This window comes from Typopeltis vanoorti, chromosome 7 (genome assembly GCF_054136105.1).
Source record: "Typopeltis vanoorti isolate ZY-2024b chromosome 7, IOZ_Tvanoo_1.0, whole genome shotgun sequence".
Taxonomy (NCBI): Eukaryota; Metazoa; Arthropoda; class Arachnida; order Uropygi; family Thelyphonidae; genus Typopeltis; species Typopeltis vanoorti.
In genome coordinates this window covers 1,577,171-1,593,997 of record NC_143555.1, presented here as the reverse complement: position 1 = coordinate 1,593,997, position 16,827 = coordinate 1,577,171, and the positions used below count along the sequence as shown (strand labels likewise).

At 41.4% G+C, this 16,827-nt stretch overlaps 1 protein-coding gene across 1 annotated transcript in view; it reads right to left on the bottom strand.

Moving 5' to 3' along the window:
* LOC150104444 (pituitary homeobox 2-like) overlaps positions 1 to 15,809 on the bottom strand; it is a 97,811-nt gene extending 82,002 nt beyond the window's left edge. The window contains exon 1 of the mRNA XM_090395620.1: positions 14,804 to 15,809. Within this exon, the coding sequence (XP_090251746.1) occupies positions 14,804 to 15,074 (271 nt within the window). The 5' untranslated portion in view covers positions 15,075 to 15,809. The remainder of the gene's footprint in view (positions 1 to 14,803) is intronic.
* Positions 15,810 to 16,827: the final 1,018 nt, after the last annotated feature.

The following is a 16,827-nucleotide window of genomic DNA, read 5'->3' as shown; positions in this document are numbered from 1 at the left end:
CGGCCCCCTCCTCCCTCCCTCCCTTCGCTACAACTTCTTCCGCCTAACAAAACACAAATTCATTCCAAGTCGCATTCCTCGTGCAATTTGAATCTAACATTTGTTTAGTTATTGGTGGCGAGCTGATGAAGTTACTGCTGTATTCACCTCCCCCCCCCCTCCCATCGCCATTCTTGGATGCCAAGTGTACGTTGCTTTTCCCCATTTTTAATACCTCTTCAAACTCCAGAGAATTTTAATTATTAGAAGTCGCGTTTCGTTCGCCATTTTTCGCACCCATCGGCGGTCTTCGACAAACGCATAAGAGGTTCGAGTTGTGTCACATGTAGGAGCCAAATCGAACACAAAATCGATCTAATACAGCTTCCCAGTGATGATTAATTCTGTAATTCTCTTCATAGAAATCTAAACAAACCATTTCCTTTCACTCGAATCAAATCTTCGGAGGTCATTAATCTGTTCAGTAGAGTGCGTTTCTGAGAAGTAATTTATGACATCATCTTATGTCCGCTCTATGTCATTATTTCGTTAGTTTACCGGTCTCTGAGATCACAGCAATGTGGAACGGCAGGTCCATTTGTTCCATTGGTGCCGATTTCCCACTTTAGTTACACGAAGAATTGCAGAGTAAAAATAGAAAAAAACAAACTGAATTATGAAGTAATTATCGGTTTGACACAGAAGACGTGGGAACCAGAAGCCGTTAAGATCGCTGTTTTTATTTATCATAAGAACAGGCAAAGATATTGAAGCCTTACAGTATGGTAAAACATTGATAAGTTTCATTTTAAGCGTTAGCCAATAAAATTATTTTATATTATGTTTAACAGTTAATTATTTCTGCTTTTGACCGCTAATTATAAAGGAGGATTTATTATACTGACATTCCTGCCGAGTCATTGAGGTTTATACGATTTACAGGACGAGAGAGAATACTGTCGATCTGAACGAAAAGAAACAACCACAGCAGTAATAAATAATAAAGAAAGACATTTGAAAATGGCTTGTTGAGTTCACGACAGTAAAAGGGTTCGTCATTTACCTGGATGGACTCGTTAGGATGAAAGCCAGTTACGTGCGAGCGAGAACCAGTCGAAGAGAGAGATCCCTGTTGTTCGCATTGTTCTTTTCATCCTAATAATATCCTCGCACTTTTCTCTCTCTCACGCAGCGCCACTGGGTTTTCTACGCCTCACAACCGAGGGCTAAAGGCAGATCAGATTGAAGCAGGATAGATGGATCCTCTCGGATGCAGTTATCAGCCTTCGTGCGTTTCTCCAAGCTCTATGATCATGTAACTGGGGAATAGCAGATTCCCTCCATTCTCCGAAGCAGCGCAGGCAAAAAAGGCAACATCCATTCCCCCTATTCTACATGATTCGAGGAGGCCTCAGACTCGCTTCGCCGCGCTCCCTCACCGCCAGGTAGGCGTGCAGCCATTCTCGTGTCAATTTCCATTTGAATATGCTACCAGCCGAGCACCATATGTAGGTCTAAAGGTTGGCGAACACACGCTGCGCGCTGATATTAAGTCTTTTGGCAGCTGCCGCTTAGACTAGTGTCTGAGGCATTGTGTGAAGCTGGCCGATACACGATTTCTCAGCACGACACTCGGTTCCGCCATTAAACGCTGATACTCGTAATGTAAGCAGATATTACAGACGCCTTGCTTCATAACTGTCTCCTCGTACCAAGTTTAAGAGAGCTGCGTCCTTAGTGGGAGAGGAAAAGGAGGAGACGTTTTTTGTCTGCAGACTCACATTTTCTGGCGGGGGGGATGGAGAAAAACGGATTGACATCCCCTTAACATTTCTACTACATTAGCAGACAACTGCCTCTAAGAGCAAAAAATGTAACACATGAGAACTTATATTGTGCGCACCCTCACCCGTAAAAAATAAACAGGTACCACGCAAGATGCTGAGTCACACCGGAATTTGTTAACATCAACGCTATCCTCGCGGTTCAATGATCCCCCCCCCCAATGAGAATTTGATCCTTAGTTCTAATTCAATAATAATATTTTCATTTTCTTAAGAAGAAGGCTTCGTTTCAGTTTAGTAACAACACCCAAACAATAAGCATTGAAACTTTTGAATAAAGAAAACGATCTTTTCGTCAAAAAAAGAAGGAAGGAAACGATGAAGGGAGGATGATAGTAAGAAAGAACAGCTTGCGGAAGGAGACCAAAGTGAGGGTGAATGAAATAAAATGGTAAACTGGCCGAGAAAGAACCGAAAGGGTGTTGACGGATGGCATCTCCAAAAGGGTGGTGAAGCAGACGCGGTGACAGACTGCGGTGCTGCCAAGGGAGCGCTTAAAACCGAGAAATATCCACAGGGGCGGAAGGATGGGAAACAGCACACGGGAAATAAATCTATTTAGCTGTAGAGGAGAGCGATAAGAAATAGTCCCAGAAGAGGTGTTTGTGCTTCTCCTGCAGAAGAAGCTTTGGAAGCAGCAGACTAGGAAAAGACGGCTGGAATGTGAAAGGAGCTGATCTCAGAATAGGCTTGTAAGAAAATACGTCATTTTCTATCGGGCGAAGACCGAATTGCATTTTTTTTCCTTGCGTGTCATTGCTGCCCGTGAACTGTTCTTCTACAGCACGCTCAGTAGCACGGGTAGGCGGCTACTGGTTAATAGTTCTACCCTACAGAAGAAATATTGGGTATTTTATCCAATATGTCAGTTCCCAATAAGCTCCCAAATGTCTCACACCGGATGACAAAAATCATTTTCCACTTGGAAATGATCATCGTTTCAACGACTTCTACATTACACGTCTATCAAGTTGGGTTATTCGGAATTATGGCCGATTCAGCTACGTCAGTGTGTGTAATGACGTGTGTTCTCCGGTCTGTTTGTCCAAGTAACTCGGGATGATAAACGCAGGGCATCGGTCAGGTGACGTCAGTAACACCTTGACGGAATCTCGCACTACAGAAACAGTCGAAGTTGAACCGACGAATCCAAAGTAAAATTATGAATGCGAAGCCACAAGATGTGTGTGTGTACAGTTGGGGAATGTTTATTAGTCCGATTGATAAAGATTTCTTTTGACAAATAATTCACTTTCCATAGGTCTTCGTCGTAATTTGAATAATTAAATTTCTACACCAAAAACGAGGATTATAAAAGCAGATTTATATTCATTCTGTTTAGGAAAAGAAAAAGTTAAAATGTAATACTGAAGTCCACAGCCCAACTCAAATCATTTTTATGCGGTTTCTTTATGTCGTGATAAAATGCAACGCCGCCTCCTCCTCCCCCCCACTCTTCTCGGGTTCATTTTTCATCAAAATAAAATAATATCGATCTGTTAAATTGGAGACTTGCAGCAGGAAATTCAAAGCAAGGTTACATCAGTTAAAAAAGATGAATGTCTTTGAAGCAAAAAGCAAACTCGTTTCTCTTGGATTGCTGCCGATTGAAACCAATCCACAGACATTCGCTATTTTCAGCGACAAACTTGTATTTATTCAACCCAACAATTTCTAAAAAATAATTATGATGCTAATTTCGAGAGCACCGCAAATAAAACGCCACACGAACCTTAATTCGCTTGAAGTTCCCTGTTGTCATCTACCGGACGGTTTAAATAACCGGTGAAATATCAAAATAATCTTATTAAGATTATTTTGATAGCAGCTTAGATTTTGTCGGTTTGACTACAGCGAGAGACAATCGCTCACAAATAAACAGAAGAAAAAATAAAAACGATTTTCTATGAAAATAACTGGAAGAAGCACGTTTCGATTGTCAAACACGAAATGAAGGGCTCATCTTTCACTTTGGGGGAGATGAGGGGGGGGGTTACATCTTTGCTGATAATGATGGAACGAAAATTCACTGCTGAAATGAAATCAAAGACGAAAACAAAAATCATTTACAATTCGACCAGAAACAAAAACAATGAAGATTTGGAAGTAAATTTAAAGAATTAACGGATTACTGCAGTTAAGCCGAGTATTAAGTAATCTGAGAAGCAGGTTAATACTCTGACGCAAAATAAAAAAATAAAAAATAAAATAAAAAAAATAAAAATAAAGCCATTGCGTAATTTGGTGAACAAAACTCAAACTATCGACAAAATACTTCAATCGTGTTGGTTATTACGATGGCAGCAATTTCTTATCACGACTCTGCAGAATCGAACTCTGATTACGAGCACTCACTTCGTCCCCGATTACCAAATCAATCTTTGAACAACAACAAAATGCACAATCGAATATTCGACCTATTCCACTGCTACATCCAGAGGATGTAGCAGTGGAATAGGTCGAATATATACTACATCCTCTGGATGTAGTATATATTCGATGGAATAGGTCGGATTGAATGGAATAGGTCGAATATATACTACACCCTCTGGATGTAGCAGTAGAATTTGGGTGTTCTTGTGGATGGAAGTTGCGACATACTGAAATATTTGGCCGTTTCTGCGGTCGAAGTTATTTCTGCGAAACCGGGGGGGGGGGTGCTTATTTCTACAAAATTAGAAACTGCCTACGTTCAGAAAGACAACTTGTAAATATGGTTTTCCTTCGGAATATTCTGCAGAAGTAAAATCGAAGAGGATTCGACTCCAGCTATAAGAAGACTGAAAATGTGAACCCCGTGGACTGAAGGGAAAATCACTGCCATTCAACAGTCTTATTTCTATTTCATTACAGTTCACGTTTTGAAAGGGATTCTGGGAAAATATTAAGGCCATCCTATTCTACAACGCAGTCATCCAAGAAACGAATTTCTTTACAAAATCAGAATTCTAACCGCAAGTGAAGAATAACTTCGATGATATTTGGAATTACGGCCGAGGCAACTAAACCTTGGAGGGTCATTTGTATCATGTCCGCTGAAGTGCGTGTGGTCTTCGGCCAGTTTTCTTGCTTTGATCGACGAGAGCATCCCGTTTGGCCATAAAATAGGATTCACTGAAGGTTTTGCACGTTTGCAGGTCATCGCTGTTCGCAAGGGAATGCTGACGAAACTGATTATTAACCACACGAACCACAGGTCACAAAACTCCTAACTTAAATTTCCAGCTCAAGTGGTTGAGAAGAAAGAAGGAATCCATCAACAAATTTCTTTTCAGCACTCCTTGGCATAGAGATGGCAGAAGGAAGGCGAGAGTGGATCCAATAAAGTTTGGATTAACAACTCGAGAGTGGATTAACAACTCGAGATTTTGGATTAGCAACTCGAGATTTTGGATTAGCAACTCGAGAGTGGATCCAATAAAGTTTGGATTAACAACTCGAGAGTGGATTAACAACTCGAGATTTTGGATTAACAACTCGAGAGTGGATCCAATAAAGTTTGGATTAACAACTCGTCCATCAAAGTATTGATGTTGGCTGAGTTGTTGCTGTGTGTGTTTGTGTATATATGGGATTTGCCATCCCAGGTCAACAATTAGAGACACCGTACTGAGATGGAAGCGCATGGAGTCAACTGCGAGTGCTACCGCAGTGGATGACCCACCACCCTCACTGAACGTGCCCGTAGGGCGCTACGAGGGATAATATGTAAAACCTGCCATTCGTAGACTGGCACTTTGAGTAACGAGTTCCGGGCATCGACTGGAACACGGATCTGCACAAAAACATTCAGAACCGAAGCTCACACCATGAGTTTCCATTGTGGGACTGCCATCTGCAAGCTTCCCATTACCCAATTAACATGCAACATCATCTTCAGTGCAAAGAGCAAGTACAGTGGGACGTGTTTACTTGGGAAGTTGTTACCGAGCGACGAGTCACGCCACATCCTCTACCGAGCATATGCAAATATGTGGGTGTGGCGGATGCCCGGTGAACGTCTCTTGCCAGAGTGAATAACCCCAACTATGAAATTCAGAGGCAGTGGTGTGGTCCTGGTTTGGCCTCAAACCTCTGTGGTGCCACGAACATTGAACTCCGAGAGGTATTTGAACATTCTGGACAATGCAATGCTCACTGCTGAGTGGGATTTCTGTGGAACTGAGCATGTCTCTTTCAGCAAGGCAGTGCACCGTGCCATAAGGCTGCTGCGTTGTTTTGTGGAAATGAACGTCACCACACTTCACAGTGCCCTGATCTCAACGCTACTGAACATATGTGGAATGAACTGGAGCATACGGTGAGGTCAGGGACATCCGCCCAACAACAGTCCACGACCTGATGCCAGCAGCAAGAATGGTCCAAAATTGCCATTGATCGCTATCGTACGCTTGTGGGAAGTACGCCCTGTAGGATTGCTGTGCACTCATCGCAGCGAAAGAAGGACCTACATCTTATGAAGATGTGCGCCGTGGCTGGTTGTCCCTCACACTATGGTTTCCGTTGACTCTTTTTCCAAGCAGTGTATGGCGCGTATGAGAAAGAGATTGGTCACCTATTAGGCATATTGCAGTCTTCCGAATACACTCAAGAATTCTTAGGACAGTTTTATTTTAACAATAGAACCAGAAGAATATTCTGTTGAGCAGAAGAAAAGTGAACGAAAAAAGAATAGTAAGTTCTTAGGGAGTATTTGGCGTGTGCATTGTTTAGCTTATCCATTGTCTAGACAAGGAGCTTGTGGTTGAAACCCTGCCGTAGGTGTTTGCGAGCGTCTTTGGTGGGAGATGAATTTCATTGCTCAGTGCGAGACCACCGCCACGGTTATTAAAGACTTGGAGTGGTCGGAAAAATTCCTGCTTAGTGTCTAGAGCAGGGGTTCCAGACCGTGTGAAAAAACAAAAATCCTTAATCTATGCACGGTTCAAATGCAGTCATACGTTTACAGTCTCTAGTGAGTGGCCATCTCTAAGTTTTTTGGAGGCTGAGGACGTGGTCTTATGTTTGTGTCAGGCAGGGCCGCGCCGTGCGGTTGTGCAGATTGTTCCCCGCACAAGAGCGCTTGAAGATGAGGGGCGCCATTTCACCACGGGAAATAATAAAAAAAACATATATAAATTTATTCTAATTTTAAATTAACTTTTAAAATAAATTTTTTCTTCGCGATTTTAGACACGATAATAACTTCAATCATTCATACTCTTAAAACAACATAACGAGGACTTTAGAGTTATAAGAGACATTAGCAAATTAAAAGATTGGAGCGATGAAGATTTAATGAAACATTGTAAAGATTTGCACTTAAAACTGAGCGACAATCAAGATTCCGACAATCGCGATATTGATGGTATGACTTTATTTGAGGAATTAAAAACGTTGCAATGTTTTATTAAAAAAGAGTCGGCTCCTCAGGATGTTTTAAATTATTTATACGAAAATAAATTAACCGACACGTTTCCAAATACTGCGATTGTGATGCGTATTTATTTAACATTACCAACATCCGTAGCATCAGGGGAAAGAAGTTTTTCAAAACTGAAACTAATAAATAATTATTTGCGGTCAACAATGTCTGGAGAGCGTCTAATGGATTTATCAATTATATCAATTGAAAATAATATTATGGATTCATTAGACATTAAAGATATTACTAAAAATTTTGTGGCGGCTAAAGCAAAAATGATAAATATGTAAAAAATCTACATTTACCCTAATTGTTATATAGTTAAAAGCATATCTCCAAATTATCTTTGTTATGTAATAATTCTTTTTATATTAAAATAAAAGTAATTTTTGTATGTGTGTGTGTGTGTGTGTGTGTGTGTGTGTGTGTGTGTGTGTGTGTGTGTATATATATATATATATATATATATATATATATTCTGTTGTATTTATATATTAAGGAATAAACATTTTTTAAAAATTTTTATTATTGAAAATTCCTTATTAATGAATTTTAGTAATTACAATGTTCTACTATTGTTAAATAAAATTTATTTTATGTATGCGTATAAACCTTTTGTACTTTTAAAAAAGTAAAATTTTTCATGGAAAAACTTATTTTATGGGGCGCTGAAAACGTTTTGCACAAGGGCGCCTCCTATCCACGGCGCGGCACTGGTGTCAGGATAAGCTAGACTTGAACCACAAAAGAGAAAACCGATCTTGATCAGAAAAGTAAGGGGGATGAAAGAGGATCCTTCCGGTCTTGCAGTAATAAGACAGAACTGCGGGTTGATGAATGAATGAAATGAAAATCAGAAACAACCCCCGAGACACAAAGAGTATCACCTGAATATTTAAGCACCAACTGCTATTATTGAAAATTAAAAAGAAAGTATCTCGGTCCAAAAAGATGTAAAAATTTAAATCGAAGATCACTCGAACCTCACACACAAACATTGACAGTTTGCTGTAAGCGGGGAGATTGAGAATGTTCTCAAAAGATCTTCCTCCTCACTAATGTGGTATATAACCGGCTCTCAGCCTCCCCCCCCCCCTCCGCATTTTTCTGCTGTGTAGATGTCCTTTTTTGTGATCAAATATTATTTGTAACGCTGCTTTTTGGGTTTTGCATGCCCATTTTTCCAAATGTTGAAAATTTAATCTGAATGACGACATTAATTCGATCCCCCCTTAAATCTAGGAAAAACAAAAATCTGTTGAAGGGGTGTCGGTGGAGGATTCACATTAACTCATCGAAGTTATCCCAAATGAGCTTTCATTCTCAAAGAGTGAAATTTGGCGAGAAAAAAAAATGCTATCTGTCAGTGATTGCCCTAACTTAGGAACTGCACTGATAACGCAAGAATATTTATATCTCTACATAAATATTAGTACGAGACAACTTCACTTGTCTAGAGACTGCTTGGTTATATTCACAGCATTACGCATCAACATTTGAAAGCGCGATACAGATTGGAATTTGCGATAATCGGGTTTCTTTCTTTTGTTTGACGCCCATCTTTCCTCATCTGGAGATTCTTTAATAAACAGGGTGATCCTACTTGTGTAATTTCTTTTTCCATTAGAAAAAGGTGGACACTTAATGCAGTAATTTCTGAAAACACCATTCAATCGCACGAATTTCAGATTTCAAGCACGTTGGAAAGAAGTTGAAAAATTAAAATAGATACCCAGTATTAGCAAAAAGGGTCGTCAGTATGCGTTTTTGTTTTAGATATTTCGTGGAAGAGTAGACTCATAACGATATTTTAGCCAAATATTTTAATTTTATCGAAAAAGGCGACCGATAGTTTTAGGACTTCACGAGCGAACGCAGAAATTCAGACCGACTGTTTGTGTAATCGAGTTCGCTTACCAGTGGAAGTAATTTGCGCCTCGCGTTGAAGAGACAACTGAGACTCATAATTCCTTACAAATGCCGATAGCATGAGGAAAGCGCAAGCCGGTGACAGTTCACCACATTTATTCACGTTTACCTTTAGATCAGCAATGAAATAAGGAAGAAAAAAGTCGAAGTGAAAACAGATTTTTAAAAAAAATGCGAAATTTAGTGGCATGTGAATCTGACGCGTGTAAGTCTGCGGCACATTAGGCTTAGGAGATGTAAACATGGAACTTTCAAGACATTTCTTCAGACCCCCATTAAGTGGGAGGTGTCTCACACCGGGCGATGGAAACCATCTATGGGCTTGTCATAAACATTTACGCTCCACTGTGGGATTCGAATCGATGACCGACTGGTTTAGAGTGCCACGATCTGGAAAGACATTTTGCAATTAATGTCATCCGCTCGCCCATCATTAGAAGAATGAACTTAATGAAACGCATTTAATGAGTCACGGAAGAAAAAATGCTTTCATTCTCATTCTTTTAACACGAACGCACGAGAGTTTTGGCATGCCTTCTAAATGGGCAGCGGGCAGGTATCCCAGACCATTGATTGTAAGGAAGGGTTTGTGTTTGCGATCTTAGTGAACATGCTGAAAATCGCGTTCATCAACGAAACAGAACCCCCTCTTCCCCCAGTAGGAAGGAAGGTTTGCTTTTGCTGTGGTGAAAACAATAATTAGAAATTCCCACTACACCCATCTGGCTTCTGTATTCATTCGCAATTACGGACTGCAATTTCCTGCTTTTTTATGGATCGGATCACTTAAAAGTGCGGCCATTTTTGTTTGCATTTGCAGCCGCAACCGGAAGAGTGGAAACGGAAAGATATTCGATTGAATCACAGGTGCACGAAGCAAGGAATAACTAACACTAAACCATATTTGCCAATGATGGTCTACAAGAACCCTCTTCTTTAAGGAGGATGTTTCTGGAGAAATAAGACGTTGTATTTGAGTGTACCAGGTCTTTGTCATCCCAATGCTGCAATCAAGGCAGGAAATATCCTTTTCTTCCTTCATTATCATTAGCGCTGACATTTGGTGAACAAACACGCCGGGAAAGCGTCCGCCATACCGAAAAACGGACAGCTAATCATAGTCGCATTTCGCTTCTCACTCAACAGTTCATTACAACTGCACTTCAAACAAAGACCAAATTAAAACTACGTCAAGAAGATTGGTCAAAAATGCGACAGAAATGGGGATGAGGACAGACGGGTGGATTGAGATTGTCCACAGATGGCATTAAAACACTTCGCACGAAAAGACCTCGCCTAGCAGATAACGCAAGAAGATGTGCGCAGTTAAATTTATGATGCCTGCGTACAAGTGACATCGCCAGAAATCATCCCTCTCCCGTTATCAGGGAGAAGATTTACACCCCTCGTATATACATGACGTAGCCCAGTTGTAAGTAGCTGACTGATGTGTGCTTCGACCCACAACGAACACGTTCCCTTGGTCGAAACTGAATAAAATCAGGGGAATCAGCGAAATAGTAAACAAAACGATGTGCACTCAGTGTGTCTAAAGTGATGAGGACTCACCTCTTTCAGAAGGCGAAAGAGCAAGTCATTACACTTACAATGGCTGACTCCTCCCCCCCCCCAAAAAAAGATAAAGGTTTATGGGAAAGTATTAAATCAACTCGACAAAATTACGCAAGTCATGCGACTGGAAAGAGAATTTTGATGCATGAATTCCACATCGAAACTTTAAGCCATTTTTAGTAAGTAAATAACCAGCACCAAGCACTTTGTGCACATTCACTGAATGCGGAAACAATCTCTCCGTATAAAAATAAAAATAAAAGCTCGCCAGTTTGATTAGATGAGCGAGTGGAAAGTATTTGCTGTTCCTAACGGGCACGCTGTTGGTTAGAATGCAAGCTCAGGCAGAAATGTTTGCGAATATACTCGAGGTTGGTGGGGAACTTCCAAGGCTGTTCTCCAGAGCAAGAGAAACGGAGTGCCCGACCCTCCTCACACCATCACGGTACTCATGTGCCGTACGTTCAACATGTAGTTCAAGGGGTTTAAATGTTAAGCCTTTTATACTTTTAATTAAGCGATGAGGAAAATAGAATCCTGAAAATGAGCAAACAGACGAGAAATATTCGACATAGGAACAAGACAATAACAAAGCAGAACATGCCCACCCATCGTTTTTGGCGAAATAATGAAAATCGAGAAGGTCCCCCCCAAATATTTTTTTTTTTTGACTGATTCTGAATAGCCCGCAATATTTTTGCAGCGAAAGTGTACGCATCATCGCCATGTTTATTCGGATCTCTCATTGCTTAATTTATCACAAGACGTTTGAATGATGTACGGCTAATTTTGAGGGAAACTTGTGCCATAGCCCTATAAATTATCTGCACGTCAACAAGGAAAAGTATTATTTATTGAATATACTGACAGACATTTCAGAGTGAAACTAACAAACTGCCATCACTGGCTTAAACAAGTTTTTTTTTTTTTTTTTTTTACAAGATAAAATGCAAACCATTGAATTACTCAAATCGGTACGGGCAGGGGGATGTTCAATCCCTAATAGCGTTATGCTTTCACTGAAGAAAAAACTAATCATAAAAGTGATTGTAAAATAACCATCCAAAACTTAATTTATAACATCATAAGTAACCACTCGATGCCGCATCTATCCAATGATGTTTAGTATATTATAAATCAAGTTTTTGTATGATAATGTCAATCATAATTATTTATGCAATTTATTTTACACTTATGACTAACCTTTTCTTCCGTGAATAAACAAACACACGTAACCACAGTAATGAGTTTTAATAAGTCAATATTTCATCATTACTTATTACTGTGGTTTGTTTAGTCGTGAATACTCCATGGATTACATTACACACTATTTCTTGAGTGAAAGCATAACTCGATTAGCGATTTAACATTACGCTGCTCGTACTATTTTGAATAATTCAATTGTTTGCATTCTACTTTGTAAAATAAAAAAAACCTCTTGTTTAAGCCATTGATAGTTTGTTAGTTTCAAACTGAAATATTTGGCAGTATATTCAACAAATAACACCTTCCCTTGTGTTTACGTGTAGATAAGTTATGATGTGCAAGCAGGTGAACGTTTTTGGTCAATTCTGAATTTCCTTGCTAAGATACTCTGTGGAACCTTTCTTGTCCTAATCTTATTTACGAGACGCTTTACAGACAAAGCATTCTCATAATAATAATACCAGTTTAGTAACAGCAACCTTCGCTGGCTAGTTCTTGACCATTAACAACACGATTGGCTCTTCACTCCCAACGCGCCTCCCCATAATTTTTGCTTTACCGCTGACTTGAATTAGCGATCCACTCGATACTGTTTAAAAATCACTTTCCCTCCCCCCAAAATGGGAGATTTTGATCGGAAAGCATTATGTTAGCCATTGAGGTCCCCGAGTCCATTCGGATGTCTTCAACAAGGCAGAATTAAGCGTGTGTATGCCAATATTACATACTTCTGACTGGCGTGGTAAAAGCACGATGCTGTAACCATTCTGAAACGGGGTGGGGGGGAACAGAACTGCCACATGAGAACAGTCGACTTATCTTCGTTGGCAAAAAAAACAAACATTAAGAGTATCAGGAATGTTTGTCGCCATTTCAGTGCAGCACGGACTTAACGCGAATTATTTTTTCCCATTTATCCCATAAAAGTAAAATAAATCTGTTATTCTATCGTGCCCCCAAATACTTTAGAATTTATTACGCATACGGAATATTAAGTGAAAAGGAACCGGCTTATTTCCGTATGTTTCATCCTAGCAGGAAACAGAATGAATTAAACAATGGTCTTTCTGTTATTAATTAACAATGATTTAGCTTCGCAATAAATAAAAGTAAAATAAATACTCCCGCTTTATGTATGGTATTCACAGTTCAAATTAAGCTAATTGTACACGCATGCAATTACAAATTTACCTCAACAGTGCATCAGTGACAATTGTTACCTGAGGAGCAGACGAATTGCTGCTGCTCTTATTATTCGACAATGGATTGTGCACTCCATTTTTTTTTTTTTTTTGTCTTCATAGGTGGATTCGACTTAAAGAACACACGCAACGGTGCATTATTTATGTTCGCAGTTATTCAACGTCATGATTTTAAGAACGGCAATTGCCACAGTCGTACCAAGTGTCAGTTATTTTGAAAGTATGGCTTCCACTGGCCCCAAAACTCCACAGCAGTGGACGTTAATGACTACTGCATTACAGCTTCACGAAATGCAATTATTTCTGCTTGGTTCTCTTATCCGGATGCGAAATAATAAACACCACGTCCTTTCCCCAGCGAGAATAATTAAATAAAAACAATAATTTGCACTACTCGCAGTAGTTGTAGCTTGTCCTACGTGCGCATGCACTTCAGGCCTACGCCGTAGGAACATTTCGGGAGGGGGGAGGAAAAGTGATCGAGAAAGGGAGTCGGCATCAACTTGCCCTTACTTTTTATTCTGTTCTTGGGTGGAAGAAGTCCCTCATTCTGACGCAACCATCTCTGTTGCCCTTCATCAACTGTCTCCCCATTTTAACGCAGACAGCGTGAGTTGGCTCACCCCAATGATTCCACGTACTGTCTTATCGTAACATTTGTTAGGTGTACGGTCTAAAACCGCAGAAAAAGGTCACACCGGGGAAAATTAAATTTGAATTAACATTCCTTTAGTTGCGAACACTTTTTTTTTTTTTTTTTAAACCTTTGGTGTTTATTGTCTCGCCCACCCCGCTTTCAGCTTAAGAGGAAAAATATCCTGTTTGTCTCCACTAAAACTCTTTCAAGAGAATTTTATCCTTCAAACACTGCGAAGTATCCACTTCTGGTGAATCTTGGCGTGGAAGAAGCATCGAAATCTTAAACACGGGGTGTTGGGTTGTTGTTCAGCTAAGCAAGGCATGGCGGAAACTTCCCACTCAGACAGCGAAAGACAGAAATTGCAAAAATGTTTATCTTGCTCACTACCTTACAATACGAGCAACAAACGCCAGCACTGCAATTGATGCGGTGAGAAAAGCAAGAAAATCTCGAGTCCTCAGTGTTTTCAACATCACTGTTGTAACAGCGATCGCATCCATTTGTATTCATCGAATCCGCTTTCATCGGTTTGTGTGCTCGTCACACAACGTTGGTGAAAGGCTCCCCGCATTTGCAGACCCCCCTTAAAAGTCAAACATCTTAGTTTGAACAAGTCGGCGATTAAAGCGAACATTGGAATGTCTACTTGAAGGGATGGAGTGAGGCCAACATCGTCTCGCATTCCGGAATGCGTTCGCCTTCTTGAATCGTGGCGAGAAGTCCCTGCCTTTAACTGCAAGAAGCCTAAACTTAAAGGAATTGACGGCAAATAGTAATTTGAAGCACGCGTTGGTGCTTCATTTTTCTCTCTCCTTCCCACCGTGCTCTCATCTTTCACTTTGGCGAAGGAAAGCCAACCCCGAGACGTGTGTTAGATCGCTGGCGCTTTTGGTTTGATCGGAAGGACCCTCCCAAGGAAACGCGGGTTCAAATCCATTTACGACATTAAAAATAATCAACACAGAAATGCAAACACGCACGCAAAGCAATAATGAAAGAGAAAGAAGGCGTTGCCATGACAACTTACCTCTCTTCTTGTGGTCAGACAGGCCTTGGATGGCGGTGGAACTGGCAGTGGAAGTCTCCACCGCTGACCTCTGATTTAAACCCGCGTGGTGCACGGGACCGTGCAAGGGCACAGGAGGCGGTTGCACCGACACAGGTACTGGCCCAAGCGGTCCCATCGGGATGTGGGACGCAGCAGCCACGGTCATGGCGGCATCGACAGTGATGTGGTGCGGTGAGCCGACCCCGGCTACCAGATCTTGAAGACAGAGGGATTCGTTTAATGAGTCCATCTATCAATTACGCCGGATTAGAAGTCGTCGGAATGAGTGGCTCCCACCTAAGCCCGTGATGTCGGCTGGGGCTTACGGGCGAGCGCTCTACGTAATCTCGCCTGCCGATCAGTCGGGATTTGAATCAGAGACAGCCGGGATACATCAGCGTTAGTTCCGCGGTGCCGAGGGCGGCGATCTTAGGGGGCGAAAGAGATTCTGAAAATCGGTTCTCAAGTCCTTTTGTCGGCCCGCCCGTAACTGCGGACGCAATCACTGCCGTGGCGAGGAAGATAATAACATACGCGCGATGGCCGGTCTCACGTAGCAGCGTGTTGTACAGTCACGCGCTTTGTCTAAATCCTCCGACGGAGCCCTATTTGGCCGTACGGTCTCTTTAGTTCGTTAGCCAGGCAGGCAGCGAGCTTCGGTTTGTTCCCTCGACTCCACCTTCTCGGCGAATCCTCTGACGTCATCCGCCTCCGTGGTCAACGGACCATCCCACCGTACGGCGCGTCGTGGAGCGGCGGCTTATCAGCGACGAGGTATGGCAGCCGGGGGGCGGCCTCTGCACGTCGTATTCTCCGTCCCTCGCGGGAAGATGGTCAGGGTTGCTGTCGCTGGATTGCCGCGATCGCATTGAAAATCCATCGCCAGCTACGGAGGAAGACGGGATGGAGGAAGAACGCCATCGTCAGGTAAATGGGCATCCCTTCATAATGCACTCCGAACGTGTTTACATTTTAAACAGACGGATCGGCGCTCCTCTTTCGTAACTTGAGTGCGACTCGTTCTCCCGGCTTTTGTTTTGCTTGTTTATTACCGTTATCGATTGTCGCAACGCACAAATATTCCTATATTAGCCCGTAGAAGTCTTTCTTCTCCCCTCCATAGCAACTTCGCTATGAACAGCAGTAAGTGTGGGTGTGACGTCATTCAGGCGTCTGCCAGACAGACGGACATGTTTGTCTGTGCGCTTCGAGAGTGGATCCGGTTCGAGTCTCACTTCCTTCGTGTGGCGAGCGAAAGACAGGAGAATTTAACGATAAATAACGAGATTAAGTTTCTCGTGCGCTTCTCAAACAGCTGCTAATTAGAAGTGTTTCACTTCCTTTCTTAGAAAAGCTTTAATGGCTCGCTAAAGACGTGTGGCTTTTCAATTAAGCGGATTCGTTCAAGTCAAGGTTTTTGCCAGTCCCGAATAATTAATATTAAGCGGATTAACAGAATATTAGAGCTACTTTTCTCTCTCTCTTCTTACCTTCGTAGCATTTCATTCATAAACAGCAGAAACGATGTTGTGCCTTTAAAGTCAAGGGAAAACTTTTTAAACTGCGCTTCAAAGTAACAAAGCGACCTCTACAGGACACTTGCGGCACTAACCGACACTTCGAATTAAAGCTATTATTATTTGAAAATAACAACGGCTTTAATTCGTGAAGTGTCGGTTAGTGCGTGATTTTAATTCTCAATTGAATTAAATTCCATTCCTTTCGGGTTTCGTGCCTTGCCTGCCATCCGCAGTGGCTCGAAATACGAATTCGAAGCTGGTAATAAATGCGATAAACAACAGAGAACAGTTTTAAAAGATTTACTTCGAGGGAACTGCTGAGAGAAATTCACTTCCTCTTCTTGGTTCTTATTCAAGATCGCAACGAATAAATCGATGCGGTCATAAGAATTTTGCCCAGCTCTTAAAAAAAAAAAAAAACTACTTTAAATTCAGAACCGTGAAAAACAGCGCCCTCTATAAAAATCCCTAATTGTAATTATC